This window comes from Salvia splendens, chromosome 11, assembly GCF_004379255.2.
Source record: "Salvia splendens isolate huo1 chromosome 11, SspV2, whole genome shotgun sequence".
NCBI lineage: Eukaryota > Viridiplantae > Streptophyta > Magnoliopsida > Lamiales > Lamiaceae > Salvia > Salvia splendens.
This window is the reverse complement of record NC_056042.1, coordinates 843,800-867,473: the sequence shown is the minus strand read 5'-3', so window position 1 is coordinate 867,473 and position 23,674 is coordinate 843,800. Positions and strand designations below refer to the sequence as shown.

The following is a 23,674-nucleotide window of genomic DNA, read 5'->3' as shown; positions in this document are numbered from 1 at the left end:
TCGATTAAATTTATGCAGCTTATAATTATTAAATTGAATGGGTTCGATTAAATTTATGCAGCTTCTATAATGGCAAAGTATGACAAAATTGGAAGGTTATTAATTGTCATTGATATTGACAAAATACCTGACAAACGTTGATAGCACGGGTGGCTTCTTTTTTTCTTGCTTCGACCGTTTGCTGTTGTTTTATTCAATAAATAAAATGCTTGTTTTTTAGAAATTGATTTGTCTATTTTATATACTCAATTTGTCATAGATTCACTACTAGTACTATGGACTTTAACCCTTTTTACTTTGGTGAAATTGTTATTATGTTTTTTAGAAATTGATTTGTCTATTTTATATACTCCATTTGTCATAGATGCATTACTTGTACTAAGAGAAGGACTTTGCTTTGGTGAAATTGTTATTGGTATTTAATAGAAAATGAAATTTACAGAATTGGACTTAGTGAAAAATATCGTGTGTTATAGACGTGATGTGGTGAGTCATTATCATTGCCTCTTTGCACCAAGATAAACCATTAGCTGAACTAATTAACACTAATTTTAATTGTGTAGACCACATGTCAAAAGTAAATCATTAGCTGAATGAATTATACGTTAGCTTTAATTATGCCATAATTATATTATATCATTTAATGTATGTATATAATATACTTGCTCCGTCCCTTAAAAATAGATAATATTTGCAATTTTTGGTATTCTTTAAAAATAAATCAATTGTATTTAAGGAATTTTTTTCTCTTCTAATGATACTTCAATTACTTTTTTCTTTCTATCTCTCTTATTTTACAAACTGTGTATTAAAATTCACACCATTCAAATATTGTCTATTTTTTAGGGTCGTAGGAAGTATATTTCTACATGGATAGGGATAAATAATACCATGAATAAGTTTTTCTCCATAATATTTAATCAGAGGACTTAATAGTAAGCTATGATGTGGAAATGGATGAAATAACAATTGATATGATGAGACAAGTAATTAAAATTTAAAATAATTATAATCAAGGAAATGAATTGAGATTTCATAATATACATGACCTATCAAAACTATTACAAGGATCTGTTAAAACAAAAAAGAGTGTGTATATATACTAAGGTGATGTAGATAAGGTTGAAACTATATAAAGATCAAATCAATTATAATGTGGTCCTTTTAATGACTTAACATTGCTAAATCCCATGCCTCTAAGAGAAATAAAGTTTTGCATATAAAAAGTGGTACAGGAATAATAAACTCCACCATAAGGCCTAACTTTTTTAGTGCTTTTAGAGTAAATATATAATCGGTCATCACTTCTGAACAACAAGTTACCATATGCCACTCTGAGGTGGAATACAAGTTCAGCATGTTTACAGAACTTTGGTGTGTTGATGGTATATTCTTTTATCCAAGAATTCGTGCCTATGTTGTTCTTCATCATTATCCAAATAACAATATGAAAACGATCTGACATATCGCATAAACATAGTCGGCTCTCCAAAATACTTAGCTTATATAAGTGCGAATGATCTGAAGTGTCACGTTGAGGGAGAGAAAAACTGGTAAAAAGCTCAGTTTCAATATCAAGGCAGCATACAAAGAGATTGCTCATTGTATCATATGCCAACCAGTAAAGATTTCCATTAAAAAAAGAAGCAACCGTTTGTGTAGGGATTTCCGATGCTCCTTCGATGCATCTCCACGCCCCTCGTCGTCCTCCTCCCCCGAGAGTACATACATAACATGACCAAAATCTAGATCCATGGTAACCACATAAAATCTTATACCACCGGCTTATTTTACTTACTCCAAACCCAAATATGGACCTAAAGTCACGGAAATGCGCAGCCAGAGGAGATGTGACATATTCAAGATTCAGTGGATTGCATATACAAAAATTATTGCACCATTTATATCGCATCCAAAGCAAACCATTAACTGAAACAAGTATAACGCGGTCGTCAAAAAGATTGGATTGATACCAAAATCTACCAATAGACAACACGATTCTAAGAAGTGGCATGAAGGCCTCATCGCAGACTATGTACACATTGTTGGGTGCAACATGGTGTTGTGTTTGGGCAAAAGCCATATACGACGGTGCAAGCAAACCCCCTTCTATCATATGACGTCATGACTTACAAACACTCTTGCACGCTATAATGCTTCTAATCGGGAGTCTTTCTGTCACGCCCACATTTTCTAAGGATAGAAAATACGGATGATCGCGACTAGGGGAGGATTAAAGAAGCGGGAAAGAAAGGGAAAACATCGTATCAACACCACAGCTCGAAATAAATGGGAATAGCTCAAATCAAATCAGAGTACCATTTCAACAATCAACAACTCCAAATGAAATATCCCAACAATACACGAACTCGAAAGAAACAATATTTAGCGGAAGCATTCGAGAGTAGAATACTATTACGTATGAAGACATAATATATTCAAAAAATTTTATTTAGTATCTTCTTCACTTTCATGCTCAACACCCACCGCGCTCGTCACCGCTCTACCTGCACATAGGGAAAACACATGCAGGGCTGAGTACTTGATACACTCAGTGGACTCATGCCGAAAACATTTTCAATAAAAATATTTATCATGCCATTAACGAGTGACCTCGGGGTTTTAAACTTTGAAAGGGCCGAGTCACTAAACATTTCACCAAAATCATCATCACCATCAACCTCATCATCATCAACATCATCATACCATATCTGAACATACATGACAAGGAATGTGGCCACATTCCAAGCTCAAAGAGATAGCGTACGATCTACGGGGGTACACTAGCCTGAGTAGGGACCCACTCCCTAGTCAGACCCGAATTCGATTAACCATACATGGCAAAAGCCACTTCAGATAGGTCTCATAGCAACACAAAAATATGGCATGACAAACATATTTCGCAAAAATAAATATACTTAGGACATAGTCCTTATTTAAAAAGAAAGCCCACCCCGTTCGTTTAATTTTCCTGAATTTGAATTCCTTACTTCGACTTCAATTTTGTTCGCAGAGAAATTTCTTCCTTGAATCCATGCTTCTCTTTCCTTTCATTTATTTTCGAGGCCGCCCGATCTTCCTATCTCCATCGACCCAACACTAGAAGTTAATCTTCAACTCATTCTTTAATTATTTTGTCCCAAACTCCACCAAATTAACATTATGACCCAAAGTAAAAGTAATAATCAACCCCAAACATTTGAAGAAGTTTCCCAAGAGGAATCAAGCTCCAGATCATCACTTAATAAGTATGCAATCCATTACTTCAACAATTAAATAAAACCCAACTGACTCATTATTCATTTGATTAATAATTCGCCCAAAATTTTGTCCAACTCCTTAACACTCCCACGTCTCCTCAAATCTGAAATCTCCATTCCCATCTCTCTTTCGCACCTTCTCTGACTTCTCTTTCGGTGGCGCTGCTGCTCTCCTTTTCACGACCGTGTAGCGCCAATCTCTTCCCCTGATCTTTCTCTCCCAAATCCTCCGCCTCCAAGCAGTCTCAAATTCCTCTGATATCACTCTGTCGAACTCCTGTCTCTTCCTCTCCTCCGCCCTCTCTCATCGCCACTCCTCCGCCGAAGTCTAGCTGCTATAGTTTCCGGCCTGATGTCACCGCCGTTCAGCGTTCAGCCCGGTGCTGTCCGCCGCCGCCATCGCCGCACAGCCGCCGCTTTGAGCAGCCGCTGCTGTTCACACACCGGATGCCAGCGCCGCTGCTCCCTCAACCGACATCTCCCTTCATCTTCACTTGTTGTCGCAGGAAAAACAGAGTACCACTGCCGCCAATGTCGCGACGCAGCAGGAGATTCTGCAGTCACAGTGTAGTTGAAGCCTCCTGCCTCCTCCGTCTCCCTCGCGCGGTTTCACGCCGTCGTATCCAGCCATCACTGGACATCCCCGGTTCGCGGCCGCTGACTGTTCCAGTGAACAGACGGCAACTCTCTCTTTCTCCTAGTCTCGGTACTTCCTTTAGTATTTCGTTTATTTGGTATTGAATGAAAGAAATTGTGAAAATTGTGGAAACAGAGTTGAAGGAGATATAAGGATTTGCTTTGTTTGTCGGAGATTTTTAAGGTAATGGGGATGTTAATATAACCGTGATGTTGCAATATAGAAGGATTTGAAGTGCTGCATATTAAAATAAAAAGAATAACTGATTTTGGGCTCCTCAAAGTGATTCTATTTAAAAAGAAACAATTAGACTAGAAAAGAAATATAATTGTTTTGGCCCAATATATATATATTAATTTTCTCATCGTCAATATTACATATCTCGTTTCTTCGGCTTCATCTTTCCTATCGGTCTAAATTGAGTCTCTCAAACGTACAAAGAACTTGAGCTTTAAAAAAATCAAGTATACGCACGACGTCTTCGAGAGCAAAAGTATAAAGGTAGGAAAAGCCGGGGTGTTACACTTTCTATGATCTCTAGCGCCATCTCTCGCGGTAGATTACTAAGCAAATCTTCCTTCATTATCACAAAAAAAATATTCTTATAATTCAATTTATAATTGATTCATCATAATAGGGTTTGATTAGTATCAACAGTGTTAAACAATAACAAGTAAATAAACAAAACCTTAGGCTTTGAGAAAGGCTTGCAACAACAACTCCCCATTGCCTCTTTGTTTCTTCTTATTCTTCTTCTAGTTTTCAGATCAACAGGAATTTTATACGTATTAGTCATAGAATGTCTATTTCTATATGGATTTGGATAAATGATAGTATATGTGAAAATATTAGATGGATTTGATGCTGAGAAGTAATCGGAATCAAGAATTTCATGGATAAGGATTTAGATGAGAGGAAACATTGAGAAGCCAAATTGGCGTTTTATAGTAAATAAATCATTAAAAGTGAATGATAGGAAAAGAATTTTTTAAATTACATCTCATTAAATATTAGTTTTACAAATATTTATATTATCTAGGATTACAATGATTTTAAAAGATATCTCATACAAAGGAAGTAAATCAATAAAATAAGAGACTATGAGATTTCTTGAACCTATTTTTCTTACTACAAAAATTCATAACAATAATTTATTTAGATACATTTTAGAAATAGTATATATCTAACTTAAAACTATGTTTATAAGTATTTTTTTTTCTTTTTTTACTTTCTATTCTCCATTTTGAACTCCAAAGCAGATTAATAGAGTTTTTTTCCGGTGGCACTCATGAGCCGAAGGTTGATTGAACAAACAAAATCGTTAAGTTATTGTTTGATCATTAGGATTGAGATGGACTTTGTCATCGTCGTTCTTATTCATTTTTTTTATTGAGAATATAGAGGTGAAAAATGCGATAATTAATGAAATGAAAGTGAAAATGTAGTTGTATTTATAAAAATTATATTTTGCATTTCCATAGTTCTTCATCCTTCAAATAAGATGCAAATAATCTGAATAATCACATAAACATAGTTGATTCTCCAAAACACTTGTCGCTTATATTGATGCAACAATTTACTACTATCGAGCTCAGTTTCAATATCAAGGCAACACACTATCATTTATACCATATAAAAAAGATACTATCCTCTCCTATATGTTGGCCCCGTGCTCCTTCAATGCGTCTCCACACTCCTTGTCCTCCTGTTCCCCCTAGAGTGTATACATAATATGACCAAGATATAGATTCTAGATAACCGTATAAAATCTCATATTGTCCGCTTATTTTACACTCATTAACGAAACAAACGTCATCGACAAGCTTAGGCTTATGCGAAGGAAGAGGAAGTTTGATAAATTCACTAGTCATTTCATTGACTACGAAAATATGATCCAAGTGTGGTACCAAACGCAAACCATTAACTGAAACACAAAATAGCCTACCAATGTTCCGAGGACTATTGGGCGGGGATGTGAGAAGTAATTCCCGCGACGATGTAGGCAAACCCCCTTCTATAATAAGGCACCATGCTTTACAAACATACTTGCACGTTATAATGCTTCTTAGCGGGAGTCTTTCCAGGATCTCTATCATCATCTCTCGCGGTAGATTTGTAAACAAACCTTCCTTCATTGTTACAAAAAAAATATTAGGTTAGGTGAAAAAAACTATTGTTTCTATTAATAATCGATTCATAATAATAGGGTTTGATGAAGTATTGCGGCAACAAATTCCCATTGCTTCTTTCTTTCTTTCTTTTTCTTCTTCTTCTACTAGTTTTTATATATATGTAATTTTATCATCGCCGCCGCCCCGCCGCCTCACCATGCATATGTATTTCTATATAGATATTGAATAAAAATAATCCACTAGTTTTATGTCTAGGGTTTTTACGCTTATCTAAATGATATATTGTGAATATATTAGATGATTTGATACTGAGAAAAAATAGGAATGTAAGAGTGAATAATAGGAAATAATATTTTAAAACTTCCTATTAAAGATTAGACATATATTAAATATGGAGATATTTGATTGTAAATTAGTATTAAACTTTCATCAAATTCTGGTTTTTGAATACTAACTTTAAAATCTGCGTGTATATTTCAAATTATTAATTTGTTGATTTTGCAACCAAGATTCTGGTGCTAACTTAGCTTAATATAAACCAAAATTCGACATATGAAATTACTTAATTTAGTAAAATATGATCCTTCTCTGGACCCCATTAAATGTTCCATATTTCATTTTTGCACGACCCAAGTAAATATTCAATTTCACTATTACTATGTTTAGTAAGTGCCAATAAATATTCAATTTCACTATTAAATGTTTACTAAAATATGATCCTCCCTCTGGACCCGGTTAAATGTTCCATATTTCATTATCTTGCTCAAATAAGTGTTGCATGAAATGCTAGAATGTATTATGTATGAATGGTGGAGAGATTTCATTGTAATTTGTGGAAGTCAAAGTTGAGCATAATTGTCTAACTAGATGAGTTCATAATGGTGAAAAAGGTGGCTAATTTGAGAGAAAAAACAAAGGTTGGAGAAAAAATATTCTCCTAATTGTATATAAGAAAGTTTGGGATATAAAAAGTGATACTTGAATAATGAACACTATATAGTTTAAACAATAAGTCGCCATTTGCTAAAATATTGAGTGGTGGAGTTCAAGATATGTTCTTTACCCAAGACTTTGTATTTTTGTAGTTATTTCATCCTCCGAATAGCAACATGCAAATAATATGAATAATCACATAAATACAATTGATTCTCCAAAATAGAACCCACATTATTTCGCTTACATATATAGATGCAACATTTTACTGGTAAATAATACCATATGACACAATAGTTCCAATGTTCTTAGAGTAGATATGTAGTCGATCGTTATATATAAACGACAAATATCCATTTTCTAAAACAATGAGTGATAGTTCACGATGAATTTTATGGAACTTTGGCGTGCTGAAGGTGTATTCTTTTTCCCTAGAATTTGTATCTTCATGGTTCTTCATCTTCCAAATAGCAATATGCAATAGATCTGAATAATCACATACACACAAGTTCATAGAACACACGTTATTTCGCTTTTATAGATATAACACTGCTAAAGAGCTCAGTTTCAATATCAAGGCTACACACGCCTCAAGGGATTCATCTCTATTATATCACTTGCCAACTAGTAAAAATTTCCATTCAAATACGATGCAAGCTCTCTGTAAGAATGCCCGATGCTCCTTCATTACATCTCCACGCCTCTCGTCCTCCTCCTACCCCTAGAGTGTATAAATAATATGACCAAGATCTAGATTCATGATATCCGCATATAATCTTATGTTGTCCATTTATTTTACTTAATCCAAATCTAAATCCATATACGACCCTAAAGACGAATAATCCTATTGTACATGCACGCCAAAGCCTAGGCATAGGCTTAGGCAGAAGAAGCGTGATATACTCACGAGTCATCGGATTGACTATGAAAAGATGATTAATGTGGCTACCCCACACCAAAAGCAAACCATCAACAAAACCAAGTTTTGACACCTGTCCCAATGATTGGGTGGAGATCGAATGCGTAGACCAGACATCTTGAATGTGAGAAGTGGTTTCCGAGCACACGATGTTGCTGGCAAGCCCTCTTCTATAAAAAGGCGTCATGCTTTACAAACATACCTGCACATTATAATGCTTTTAATCGGGAGTCTTCCCAGTATCTCTAGCTTCATCTCTCGCGGATGATTTGTAAACAAATCTTCCTTCATTAATTCAAAAGAAAATATTAGGTGAAGCGAAGACAAAACTATTCTTGTAATTCAATTTGTAATCGATTCATCATAATAGGGTTTGATTAGTATCAAGAAAACCTTAGGCTCTTTTGGTAAAGGCTTGCAGCAACAAATTCCCATTGATTCTCTCTTTCTCTTTCTACTTCTACTTTTCAAACAACCATAATTTTTTCGCCGCCGCCTCCCCACCACGTATAATTGAGTGTATCCATTTCTAGGTATGGATAAATAATCAATTAGATTTACTTCTTGTTTTTTACACGTATCTAAATGATACTCCCTCCGTCCCTGAAAATTCGTCACATTTCATTTTCTGCACTCGTTTTGGAAAAATGATACTTCATCCGTCCCCGATTAATTGTCACTCTTGATCGGGCACGGGTTTTAAGAAATGTAAAGAAAAGTTGGTTGAAAAAGTTAGTGGAAGATAGGATTCATTTTTTTATATTGGTTTTATAATAAAATGTGAGTGGAGTGAATTAGTGGAATGTGGGACCTACTTACCATTTATGGTAAAAATGAAGTGTGACAATTATTGAGGAACAGACCGAAATGGAAAAGAGTGACAATTAATCGGGGACGGAGGGAGTAATAAATAGTTAAAGTGGGGAGAGAATAGTATAGAGGAGACTAAATAACAATCAAACGAAATGAGATTTGAAAATATACATGACCTATCAAAACTATTACCAACATGTTGAAACAATAAAAGTGCATAAAATGTGTGTGCAAGTTGGTCAAGCGTTAGAGTGGTAATAGGCTAATAGCTGAGGCTAAAGGTGTAAAGTAAGAGAGAGAATAATTTAGATAAAGATTTTTTTTCTATATTATTCTCTCTCTTATTTTACTATCTCTCCACTTTAACTATTTATTATTACCTTTACAAAACGAGTGCAGAAATGAAGTGTGACAAATTTTCAGGGACGGGTTGAGTAATACTAAACATGTTATAGTTTGAATAACATGTCGCCATTTGCCAAAATATTGAGTGGGAGTTCAAGATAAGTCCATGGAACTTTGGTGAGATGAAGGTATTCCTTCCGTCCCTCTGTAGTAGAAGCGTTTCATTTTGAGCACTCATATTGAAAAAATGATAATAAATAATTAAATAAGAGAAAAAATGATAATAAATAATTAAATAAGAGAAAAAATAATATAGAGAAGACTCTTAACTATATTATTCTCTTTTTTACTTTACTTTTTTACACTTTAGCTATTTATTATAATTTTTCAAAACGAGTGCTCAAAATGAAACGTCTCTACTACAGAGGGACGGAGGGAGTATTATTTTACCCAAGAATTTGTATCTCCATAGTTCTTCATTCTCCAAATAGAAATATGCAAATTATTCATATAATCACATAAACAAAGTTGATTCTCCAAAACAATTAGCTCATAGGAACTCACATTATTTCACTATATATTAATGCTAAAGAGCTCAATCTCAATATCAAGGCAACACAAAAAGAATCTCAATATCAAGGCAACACACCAAGAGATTCCTCTATTATATCATCATATGCCAACTAGCAAAAATTTCCATAGTAATATGAAGCAACCAACCGTTCAGGGTTGGTTGGTGTTCCTTCAATAAACTTCGATGCTCCTGAAATGCGTCTCCACAGCCCCCGTGTTCCTGTTTTCCCTAGAGTGTATACATAACATGACCAAGATCCATATTTACGATAACCGCATATAATCTTATATTGTTCGCTTATTTTACTTACTCTAAATTGGAACATGAATTTAAAGCCACTGACAATCTTATGCTTAGGCTCAGGCAGAGGAAGCTTGATATACTCACGAGTCAATGAATTGACTATGAAAAGATGATTATAGTCTTTATCCCACATGAACATCAAACCATAATGTGACCATTCGCCCCAAATATTCCATAGACCCATAAGGCAACGACCATGACACTTGAATGTGAGAAGTGGTTTCCGAGGTGAAAACCCTTGAATAATAAAGTGCCATGCTTTACAAACATACTTGCATGTTATAATGCTTTTAATCGGGAGTCTTCCCAGGATATCTAGCGTCAGCTCTCGCGGTAGATTCCTAAACAAACCCAAATCATCCTTCATTGATGCAAAAAAAAAATATTAGGTCAAGCGAAGAAAAAACTATTATTGTAATTCAATTTATAATCGATTCATCATAATAAGGTTTGATTAGAATCAAGAAAACCTTAAAATCTTCTGGTAAAGCCTTGAAGCAACATAATCCCATTGCTTCTTTCTTTCTTCTTCTAGGTTTTAGATTACCTTAATTTTATCGCCGCCGCCACGAATAAGTATAGATAGCTAGATTTAGTTCTTGTTTTTTACACGTATTTATACGATTGTATGTGTGAAAATATATAGATGGATTTGATATTGAGAAAAAATCGGAATCTAACAAGTTTCATTTGATATTATGGAGTGCTTAGATGAGACGATTCTGGTTTTATAAATTATCAAACTATTAATTTATTGATTTCACAACAAAAATTTTGGTGCTAATATAGCTTAAAATAAATCATAATACAAATTATAAATAATTTAGAAAAATATGATGTTGTTTTGGTGCTTAATACGTAACGTTATTTTAATTTATATCTGATATTGTGACATAAAAAGTCATCAAAATTAAATTTTTTTTAACTACCACGAACTATGTTCTACAAATTAAAATTAGGAGTATGAATTTTGGAATTTTCACAATCAATCATTTTGGTATTAATCAAATCGCTCATATCAAAATAAATTATTTCTCTGACTTTTTTTTTAATGTTAAATCTATAATTTTCAGAATATCAACAAAAAGAATGTCTCCAAACTCGAATTGACACATAACATCAAATGTCATTTTTGGTTAAATTATCAATATTACTCCCTCTGTCCCATAAAAGTTAGTCACTTCATTTTTTGCACTCGTTTTGAAAAAATCGTAATAAATAGTTAGAATGGATAAATAGTAAAGTATAATCGAGAATAACGTAGATAAGAGTCTTCTCTACATTATTTTCAAATTTACTTTACTATTTATCCACTTTAACTATTTATTACGATTTTTTTAAAACGAGTGCACAAAATGAAGTGACTCAACTTTTAAGGGACAGAGAGATTACTAAAATACAAAAAATGTTGAAATTCTTATTTGTCTCCGACTTCTAAAAATTTAGAAAGTAATCATGAAACAATTTCAGAATTATTACATTCTTCTCTTTCTAGCAAATTATAAATTGACGTGCTACCCGATTTAATATACGTTGATAAACTTTGTTTCAAACATAATTAAACATTAGCGTTTTGCTCAATACCATTTTATCCACATATTTGAACTGGCCACCAATAAAAGAAATATGAGATAATTGCAAAATTTTCATCCTTCCGAATTTATTTTTCAGATTTCATATTATTTATTCAACAGCTTACTCTCTTATTTTTGCATAATTTAAATATTATTTATTAAATTACTGTTTTCATTTTCTTTCCTCTATCCTTCACCGTCGTCACCAAAATTCATCGATGGCAAAATTCCGAATCCTCTGAAATCCCAAAACCCCTCAAATCATGTCGACCGCGCTCTCGACCCTCTTCTCCAAAACCCCAATCAATCTCTCCCAGCCTCAAATTTCCCCTCAATTTCGTCACCGCAACACCCAATTCCCGTCGCCACTGACCAAAAAGGCGAAACCTTTGAGCAAAATCCAGATTTCCCACAGATTTTACGGCTCATTCGGGAATTCCATTGATGGGTTTTCAGTAAATAGAAGTGGATTTGTGGTAAAAGCTCAAAATGAAGAGAAGGATATTCGTGGAGAGAGCAGTATGCCCGAGAGATTCAGATATTTGACTAAGGAAGCTCCTGATAAGCCTGTTAGATGGCCCTTGCTCATTGGTAAGATTAGTTTTGCTTCTCTCTGTGTGTGTGAAATGTGTGTGAATTTATGATTGGATTATTGATTTTGGAGTTGATTTATGGTTATTGTTGTTTTTGCTTTATTTAGCTTCAAGATGACTTGAGAGCTTGTAGCATGTAACGGGATTTTATGCAATGTTGTTTTCTGAGTTAACTGAGGGCGAATAAAGGACTCTGAGAGAAAAAAGGTGATAGATTTATGTTTCTATTTTACGAAATGTGTCAATTAGAGTGGCATCCTGAAAGGAAAATGTGTCGCTTTGAGTGGGATGGAGGGAGTGCATGCAATGGATGATTTTCGATTAAGCAAAATAGATAAAAATTTTGGCATGTGCGATTGTGAAACACTACCTCTGACCCACTCTCAGTGTCGTATTTCTTGTTCAGGTGGGATTTTATGTAGTGTTGTTTTGTAAGTTAAGTGAGAAATGTAAATTTGAAGAGAGTAGTGTTTCCATTTTAGGAAATGCTTCAATTTGCGTAGGACAAATCAAAGGGGACGGACCTGCTTTAGTTAGAGTGGGATGGAGGAAGTGGTAGAGAATGTGAGGAATATAATCAAGTTCTTTGTTTAGCTAAAGATGCATAATTTTCACTATAATCTTTCTTTAATGGGACTGAAGTTTTTAGGTAAAATGAACGAGGTAGGTAATTGAAACAAGCCTACTACCAAAGCTGATCTTTTTTTTTCGACTATACTATGAGGAGCAGCTTGATCTTCTAGTTCATAGGATGATATTTCGACTTGCAACTCTTGAGTCTTGAGTATCCATAATAAGATAGGATTTTGTGGCTGAGTGCTCATTCAGTTTCGTTAGATTTTTTTGGATTTTTGTATGTTTACAAGATTTTGATTGTTTATAGCTGTTTCTTGGTTTTAGGATGATGCTTACATAGTTACATGATGAAACAATACACCTTAGTTTGGAATCTGCCCAAGGGAAAAACATAACCTTTCTTCGGTTTCTGTTTGTTTTATGCTTATGAAGCTGCGATTTTTACTGGTGCCTAAACTTTGTCATCTTTCTGAAATAGTATCCGTCTAGTTTCCCGTAGAGGACAATGTAGTTTGGGTTGCTGTCACAGGTTGTTGATCCGTCTTTTGTAGTTTGAAGTGTGGAGGTGTTGCAACATAAAAGGATCTTCGAGTTCTTGCCACAGCCTTGCGTTTTCTTCCAAATAAACATCTTTCTTATGTCCCGACAAATTTCTTGTCTAATGCGTGAACTACAGATGGTAATGTATAGGCGCAGGGACTGTAGGTCTTGTGCAGGAGCAAATTTTAGTGTTTCAGAGCTCTATTTGTCGAAGCTTTTTTATATGTATTGTGAAATTTCGTCTATTCTGCTTCTATTTTGAGTGTCATATTATCCTTAGTGATCACTAAACTGTTTGGATGCTTTCTTTCAACTTCCGATGCAATTCTCCGTTGAATGATTTTGACGTCTTACACGCCATTGATAATGTCTCGACATCGTTTTCTCCCAGTGCTGGCGTTCTTGCTGTATGCGTGGAGAACCGTCTTGTGGGAACTAACAAACTGGAGAAAGGCTCTCGGGGCTCTAGCATGGTTCTCGGGTTACATCTCGAAGCTGGTGTTGGCCTTCGTATTCCATTTCATCGGAGATCCCCTCACCTCCACAATCCGCCTAGTGGAGACAGCCTTCTACAGTATCCGATCCTTCTACTCCGGCATAGTCGCGTACGCTCCAATCCCGGAGCTGACACAGATCATTGTGCTGACATCCGCCGTGCTCGCCGTCGCGGAGGCCGCTTCCCCGGACTCCGTGAACAGCCAGCCGTATCTGCTCACGCTGGCCGGCCTGGTCGGCTTCGCCGCTGTCAGGAACTACATCACCGAGCTCTTCTTCTGGACGCTGCTCGTGGGCATGTTCTGTTTCGCTAGGTTTGTGAAGAAGAGAGACTACGTGTCGTCTGCGCTTCCCGTTGCCGCGGTTTTGGCTGCTGTGGGCGAGCCGTGGGTAAGAGTCGTCGTGATTGGTTCCTACTTGGCCTTGGCTGTCTTCCACCACGCCCAGAGCTCGGGAGGCGCAGGGGACGATGCAGGCACCCGAGCTATAGAAAGGGCGCCGGTTCCACTGTTGCTCGCTGCGCTGGCGATTGGCGTTCGAGTCGCGGCGAAGTGGGCTGGATACCGACATTTGACATGGATGATTGTTTAAGTAATCTTTACATTAAATTTAAATATCGCACCACGATTGACTCGAACCGAACCTATTAGGTTCTTGTTGGTAGATATGGTAAGGGAAATTTCGAGAAAATAGAAAAGTATTATCTTGATGTTTTGTTTCTTAATATTTGTTGTATTTGTCTTACAACTACTTAATGGAAGTGGTTAATTGTCAAATAATTATATTAATATTTTCATATCAATTGATCTGAAAAAGGTTTTCCATATAAATTTTCTTTTCTTTTTGATTAATTTTTCTCTCTAGAAATGACAAAAGAGGTGAACTCCTTGTAGTATTTTCCAAAAATATGCTTCAAAAGGGATATGGTTAAAAACCATTATAATTATAGTATGAAAATATTAATATCAATCATAAAAAACAAATGTTCATATATATAGAGATTGATGTTATTGTCAAATGAAATGGCGAATAAAAGTACACACTCTTAGCCAAAAAGGAGGAAAGAATTAAATAATTTGATTAACATACTTAGAAAATTGCAGATCCCAGATGGCGTATAGCTGAGGTTAATATTTCCCCACTGAGCTATTCTCTTGCAGTTCTTAGTGAATACATAAAATAAATATCCTAAGTTTATTTCCTTTTTTGCCTCAATATACACCTTCCATTCATTCATACATACAAATATACTTCAATTTTTTTAGAAAAACATGTATAGCAGTTGAAAAAAGAGAAGATTAAAATTTGGGTTTGTTCTTGTATTTCAAGAAAGTGCTCACACAATGAGTGGCTGCAGATTTTATCAGAAAGCTTCAGAGGCTTATTACAGCCGTTCATATCTCTATAATTTGCTTGTAGTTTCTACTGTCAGGTTTGTATTTTTGTATTTTTTTTAAAATGTATTTTGTTGTAGCTTTTTTTCATTTTAATTGATCACATGTTCATATACTACTATGTTTGTAAACGATGATTTCTAACCCGCGTTAAAAAATGAACGATTATATCATAATTTGATATTTTTCTCAATTGTGTCAGAGGAAAATTAAGTCTGATGTGGCAAATGGAAAATGCACCCAGTCAAAGATTTTATAAATTAAAACGACGTCGTTTAATCCACATAGTCGGCCACTTTTTTTTTTTTTTTACACATGTATATATGTGACGTCCACAAATTAAACTACGCATGTTCTCTTTTACTGAAATGGAGAGTGCTTGTGAAGTGGTGGAGGGCTACTGGCATGCTCAAGCAGTAGTCCGGCAATAACCGCGTACGCAGACGCTGGCGGGGCCCACATCAGGAAGGTGGTGGTGTTGGGAACCGGTTGGGCCGGCACTAGCTTTCTCAAAGGCTTGAAACATCCTTTTCTTGAAGTCGAGGTTGTCTCTCCCAGAAACTACTTCGCCTTCACTCCTTTGCTTCCGAGCGTCACCAATGGCACCGTGGAGGCTCGCAGCATTGTCGAGCCAATCCGCAACATTGTCAGAAAGGTGAGCTCATCGCATATTAATGCAGAATTGGTAAAGTATGATAGAGAGAGAGAGAGAAAAAATGCAAAGTAAGATAGAAAGCGATAAAAAGTTGTGAAAACGTTTCCATAAATACTAATTTTAGTGGACAGACCAAAATGGAAACCGAGATTGTTTACGTTGTTTCTTGCAGAAAAACTTCGGTGTTCAGTTCAGGGAAGCCGAATGCTACAAAATCGACACGAAAAACAAGAAGGTGCATTGCAAATCCACACCACAGAACAAGGCATTCAGGTAGAAATTCTTGAATTTAGAAAGATGGTCTAATCATAGGATCTTGATATGTTGTGGATCGCGTATCATGTGATGGCCATGATATTCGAGTGAGATTTTTGAAAAGAGCTGAGCCATTGGCCAACGAAGACCGAGTCACAGTTGATATTCGGATTGATGGCCAGGAAATCATCAAGAGAGAGATTGAAATCTTGGGCAACACTTGTGCATGTTTCACCACTCACTTGTCCATGAACTGAGTTGCAAACTGCATCCGCGTCTTGCTTTTTGAATCCCACTGATCAAAGCGGGAGTAATTAGTAAAAGACGAAAGAATAGTTCGTTACATAGCTCACTAGAGATAGTAATTACTAATGGAGAGACTCTGAAAGCAGTAAATTTTCTCTTACGAAATTCTCTCTTTCCTAATTGCATGGTTGCGTAATTTTATTATAAATTATAAAGTGCGATAAATAAAAAACCGATGATCGGATAATTCTTGAAATAATTTCAATACTATACTAGTGGTTCGATAAGCAATGTATAAAATTACTGAATTCGTTGTGTAGTTAACTATGGTGGAAAAAAAATGTGTTTTGAGATAATTTAGCTACACGACGAATTCAGTAATTTTACATAGTAACAATGAGGAGATTAATTTAAAGTAAGGAAAACTTACTGCCGCGGTTAACGCTCTCAGCCGTACAAATCATAAGAACAAGAGTGAAAACGAGAGCCAATTTGAAGAAGGCATAATTAGTTTGATGAGCCATTTCTAATTAATGATATATCTTTGTCAAAATGAATGTTTAATTTGAGTAGTGATGAATGCTTTAAGTGTGTTTTCCGTGAGTATTTATAAGAAGAAATTAACATAGTATGGAATGTTTTGCCGGCAAAGCCGTTCTAGTAAAATATCACACATGAATACATGATAGTGGAATTGAATAATATTCTTCATAAATACCCACTTTTCCAAAACATTTTTGAATAAACTCAAACATTTCCCACAAACTGACACACATATATAGTGGTGTTTTTTTTTTCAATGATAATGCTATATTTTGTATAATATAATAATTTACTATTTTTTTCATAAGAAACGTAGATAGATCAAAATCAATGACTCAATTTGATTCCTAATACACAAAGATAATTATTTGCCCAGCTAATCGGTTATCAATTGTCAGTATGTTAGTGAAATGTATAGTTAGCAGGGACAGCGCAATTGATTTCGGAGGACCAGATTTGTATAAATGGCCAAAGATCACATCTCACTATTGTCGTGTAGTTGCAACACCTCATCTTGGGAAGTGGTCTTCTGGCAGGTAGTGGGTTAGGCCCTTCGACCTCTTAACTTAATCTAACATATTAATTAAATACATTAATTCTAAGTTCAACTAGAAATAGAGTAAGTAGTTTATGACGAGCCGAAAAGCAACAGTGCAAGTAACATAAGACGGACGGATGGAGTATAATGCTAGTGACTTTTATGTTTTGATGTAGCATTGACCTAGAATGAGAGAGGTTGCTTTTTTGGGACAATCATTAGAAGTTTATACACTACTATTGTATTTTCAAATAATTTTCTCTAATCATTGCGAAAAATCCTATATAAACAGGAGTATACAATAATTAATTCTTCTTCTAATGACAATACTCCTCTAGATATATACATTTACAAAATAAATTATTACGATATTTCTAAATTATTATTGACTATCATAGATTATTGAAATTAGTGATAGGTCCGCATTATGCAAGGCAACCCATATTCCACTCCAATTCAAAAAATATCTACTAGAACTTTCATGACATTCACATAGTACTTATTTTTCCAAAACAAAAATGTTACACAAACTTAACCAAAACTAAAGGAAAACAAACACACATATAGACATCTTATAAATAACAACAATGCTTATTATTAATAAACAACAGACATACATAACTTAAGCCCTTATTCAGTCCCTTAATTCGGCTCGGCGCCTCCGTGAAATCCAATGCATAATTTCGGAAAGAAAAATGTTATTTTTAGTTTGATTAAAGGTAATATTTTGATTTCATAAAGTAATTTTTTTTTTAAAAAAAGTCCTATATCGATGTTGTTTGATGTCTACTTAATAAAACTATAGAACAATTGGTGGCTATGGCATTTTGAGCTGATTCCGAGATAAAATTAGGGCCTTCTGGCGATATGAGGACATGCCCTAGCTACTTCCACAAAGGACTCAGAAATAAATTCGAAATCTAAGCAATAACAATAATAATGAGTCATTGGTACTAGGGTGCACTCCTCTATGTACGGGTCAGACCTTATCGAGGTCTTTTTTTTAAAATATATTTTATCCATCAACACGGTTTGTTTTACATGTTAAGAATAATAATTGTCACTTATGTTTTTTGCAAATGTCTGTTTTTAATCACAATAAGTGTCTAAACATTGTTACTTTTACGTATAGCAAATGTCACTTTTTTACTTTTGAATAGAAAAATGAACAAAAATAATTGAAAACTATATCAGTCGACTCGAACTCTAGCATTAATCACTCTACTACTAAGCTAACACGTGTACACAACAAATGTAACTTTTGTTCATAGCATGAGTCACTTTCACAACAGCTAATTGTCACATTTTCTTAGAGGTTTTGGTGAGGAAGGGCTCATGCAACTTTAATTGAGATGTTCTCTTGCCTAATTTTGTGTATATACCTAACTGAAGTAATTGACAATTGAACCATGTAAACTTAATTAGATAAATAAATAAAATAATCTTACATTTGGGAAGCACTCGACTTGGCAACATGCACTAAAACAAGGGCAAGAAGAAAAACTGCAACACTAAGAATGGATAAATGCCTTACTGATAGATCCTAGATCTATCAAACTAGAGCACCAACAATTTGTAGCGAAACGAAGAACAAGATAAACCCTAGTTGATGTGCTAGGGGCGATTTCCACCAGAACCGTGAATGAGAATAAGTTTATACTATGGATGAAAATACTATAGAATTCTATTATTTATAGAATTATACCCAAAAACATATCTTGCTAATCAAGCAAGACAATTAAATAAAAGTTCACAAAAAGATATAGAAAATAAATAAAGATAACTAACTAAAATAAAAGATATGCTGGATCAAGAAATATATATTGGAGAGGATCTTCTGCGATATTTGCTAAATCGAGGACCCTATCACTTACTGTAATTAGCCATTTGATCTTAGCTTATAATTATAAGATTATCAAGTTAATATAGTCAGACAATTTTGTGTTTGTTATCAATAATTTGTGGTCGTATTTATAGGAGAATCGTTGGTTTCCACGATGTAAAAACCGCCGGCTTTCCTCATTTTTCACTCCTTTTACAGTATTTTAATTTGCATTGTGCTACAAATTACTGTAGATTATATTTATATTTGTGTACAAGATTACCAATGGGGGTTCTAGATTTTCAGTTTTGGTTAAACAAATAATTACAGTGACTTGGAGCCTTGAAGTCTTGAGCAGTCTGGCGGGAACCAAAATGAGGCAATTGTTGAAGTCTAAAAATCATTGAACATTTTTTTCTTTTTCTTATCTTTGTTCTATTAAATAAAGTAGCCTATATCTTTTTTTTATAATTTCTAGTATGAATAATTGTTGAAATAAATAGATTGACTATATAAAAGTTGGGAAGTTTCAATAGTTTTGGTTATACACAATTACATGTATAGTAGATACTTAATAATTATATAATAATGTTAAAAATATTAAGGTAAAGTTGTACCCTCGGACTCCAGCTAGATCCGTCACTAAAGATGAACAAAGTAGCCTTTTTTCTAATTTAATCTATGTTACAATCAATATTGTTTAACTAGTTGATTGGTGGATATTTTGGAATATTCTCTTTGTAATGAATTAAAAATATTTCGTTGTTTCTATGTTTATTCCTTAATTTGAATTACTCATTTGGATCACATAGCTTCATGAGCTATCAACAACATATGTCGAAGATTTTGGAACATTTCAGCTGGTAGAAGTTACTTTTACTATAATTATTCAGGTTACTTTACTATTGTTGATGTTACTTTTTTCATTAAGAGAAGCTTTTTTGTCTAGTGCTGATTTATATAAACAAAAGATTTATACTAAAACAATTGGTCGAAAATTAGAAAACCCCAAGTTGCTAGCGGTGCTTAACACGCGTCATGCTATTAGAGTCGAGATGAGAGAGTGTAGTGCACGGTTGCATATGAAATGGCTCGAAGTCGCGGGCTCCCACTGGAAAGCTAACTTGCAACACGACTCACGACCATCATATTCCAATTGAACGCGTGCGAAACGTCGCGTTCTTGGTGCCCTAAGGGAGCACTAGTGTATGCTAAAGCAGGAAAATTTCTAGAATCGTATGTTTTCAATTACTTACGATTTATCAAAAATTATTAGCAAAATGGTTGATCCAAATTGATGAAAGAATCCATTCAATTTGTGTATAAACTATTTGATTCTCATTGATTACCACTCGATTTGATTTATCAGCTTATTGTACTATATGTCTATAGTAAATAAACAATAAAATTCAATAATTACTAACAAACAAAAAATCAAAAAACAAAAGTTAGGTGTAATAATTAACTTCATTGGCCCATCTATTATTGAGGGTACAACTATACAAGTGATCATATACACAAATCTACACTATTTACAATCAAGTCCTTTATCTCCCAATATCTCCCATTCCCCACCCCATATTCCGGATCCGGCAACCCGACCCGCCGATCCACGCGCATTCATCCCCTCGAATAACTCAACCGAGTTGAAAACTCGGTAGATCGCTGAAATTACAATCCTACCCCTGCGGGCAGTGGGGATTCCGGCGGTCAGCTCTGCCCCCAGCAGTTCAAGTACATGACTTGCCGGAGAGAATCGTCGGCCTGCCCCCTCCTCTCGCAGGATCCGGCGGCGGCGGCGATTCCTTCCATATCGGTGCTGGAGAAGGGGCGGAGATCGGCGCCGGAGGAGGAGAACAGGCGCTTCTTGCCGTGGTTGAGGGAAGTGAGGCCGGATTTCAGCTTCTGCCCTTGCTCGGAGTGGCCGTTCACGACGGCGACGCTGGCGGCCATCCACACTCTGTTGAAGTAACTCATCTTTTGTATTTAATTTATGGTTTTCAATCGAATCTGAGGGATTAATCGGTTTGTTTGGCTTTGGTGGGAATTTTGGGGATAATTGGGGGAGTTTATTTATAGAGTGGTGAGGGGTGATTTGGTAATTTCGGACTCTATTTTGGAATTTCTGAGTTATAGCTGAGCTTGAGCTCTTATCTCTATACGTGTTACGGGAATCTTGAATTTATCGTATATCGCGAAACGAGAAACGAACTGATTAATAAATGGATTAATTATTTTAAGTCATTGAATAACTCACGAACTGATTCAATTGAATGATAAATTAGTTCATCAATCCTCATTGGATTAAAATAAAATATTTACTACATCCTCTCTATGTGTGTGCTCACACTTTTTCAACATGAATTTTAATGAAGGTTAGGTGAGTTTGTAGACCAATCACTTATTTATGGTGGACATATTGTATTTTTTTATATAAAATATGTAAATGTTGAATTTAAAAGTGAGGCAATTTCCAAATTAGTAGTACTAATTTAATCTAAAATAAGACACCTAAAAATAGATTAAAAAAACTGTTGTCAAAGACTCAAAGTTAATTGATTGGTATTCATTTTCAGATGTTTTAATTTAAATGGGTTACTTTTTTTAGAAAAATCAATTCTTTTAATTTTTAAGTATATTATTTCTCTATTCATCAAAAAAATGTGCCAATTATTTTAGAGGAGAGAGTAAATATAAAGTGTAAATGGGACAAATAATTGAGATAACATAGAAAGAGAGTGGATGGTGGCAGGTGTCGAGCTTATCCACCAAGTCACTATCATGCGACCAATTGGCGGCCCACAGCTTTCACTTCAGCCAATTGTTTAATTCCACTGGGCCCCACTATAATCTTATTCATTTTTACTTTTATGGCCTTCCAATTTTGTTGTAATGTGAAAATTTGTCGTGTAGTAAAAATCGCGCCCCTTGGAAGAGTAATTGGCTGCCCATTGGCATGAAACCAGTCTCCTCGTTACAAACTTCAAGACAAATAATATATGAAATTCACTAATATTTTTATGGATATCAAAATTCATATCTAATTGGATATTTATAAATTATAGTACAATTATTTGTAACAAGTAATGGTTGATCCCACTATGGTCGGGGGATCGAGTTACTCTGTTGTCGGCCCATGATAGTCGGAAAATCTCATTAAATTTAGTCTTTGAAGTTGTCGCCGATTCTACAATACAGTGAGTTCATGATCCACCTATCACATTTTTATAATTTTTGTCTATCATTTATCGTTAGCTAGGGTATCAACTGATTCTATTGTCGGTCCATGACAATTAGAAAATCTCATTAAATTTGGTATTTGGAGTTGTCACCAATTCTACGATGCGGTGATTTCACCGATCCATCGAACACATTTTACAATTTTTGTCCATCTATCCTCAATTACTATTAATGCATTATCTTTGTGTTAACGTTGATAACGATCTTTTCCACTGCTATCGATCATTTTTTTTAATCGGTCTCTTTCCCACTAAAATGATGGTTTTTACAGTACTAAATTACACTTGACCTTCTATATAGTTTGTGATTTGGATCCAAATTATAATCAATCATATTATTATAAAAAAACTTGGGTTTTTGATATGTAAGCATCAAAGTAAAAAGAAAAAAGGTTGAGAAAGTGGGCAAATTCACGAATGTGTATTATTGGAATCTACACACGTGCGATCTGCACTGGCAAACCAACAACACTTCACCTCAAATTCCCCACTTACAAAATTGTCACTCCCACGTGCACAAAATAATCCAATTAGTATTTTACTAGTATCAAATAAAGTTGCTTCTATATGATATAGATTATGTAAGAATTAGTCTAATAAATGATGTTTAGTTGAATGCATTAGGTAAAATCGGAAAAATTGTCACGTAAAATTAGTTTTGGAACTCAATCTCTTACTATATCATATTAATACGGAATATAATCTTGAATTATCGAATTTCTAGATGGCTTTGAGATATTGTAATTTATAATCTTTTATAATTATACTACTAGTATTATTTATTTATAGAAGAAATAATCCTAAATGTGAGAATCTCACATGAATCAGAAAATAGCGAACAACATATACATATCATATTTTTTATTATAAAAATTAGATTGTTGCTTTCAGATCTAAATTTATCCAATTCGTGAGGTTGTCAATATTTGACCGAACTCCCAACATCTAAATAAAATAAAATGTAACGTTTAATTCTGGTTAAAATGTGAGGTTATGATTACTTTTGCCTCTATTATTGCTACCACTTTGTTGCTCTCGAATCTAAAAAGACTCATAATATCTATTATATTAATCACGACAACCGAGTTCCACTTCTATTCAAGACATAATCAAGAGCACCCACAAAAAAATTAATAGTGGCAAGTTGGAATATCAATGCAGGTAATAAATAATTTGGGGGCTACTAAAAGAATTTAGGTGTGGTGTCATCAAACTATTGGTGAGATTATTTTTTATCAGATTAATTTCTTCAATAAAATTGGATCAAGGGTTGTTTGACTGTTGCTGA

General features: G+C 34.6%; 1 protein-coding gene across 1 annotated transcript; it reads left to right on the top strand.

The window, feature by feature from the left end:
- Positions 1-11,656: 11,656 nt before the first annotated feature.
- Positions 11,657-14,496, top strand: LOC121756240. The gene is made up of 2 exons (XM_042151734.1): positions 11,657-12,081; positions 13,591-14,496. The coding sequence occupies exons 1-2, from the start codon at positions 11,754-11,756 to the stop codon at positions 14,283-14,285; spliced, it is 1,023 nt and encodes a 340-aa protein (XP_042007668.1). The 5' UTR covers positions 11,657-11,753; the 3' UTR covers positions 14,286-14,496.
- The last annotated feature ends 9,178 nt before the right edge of the window (positions 14,497-23,674 follow it).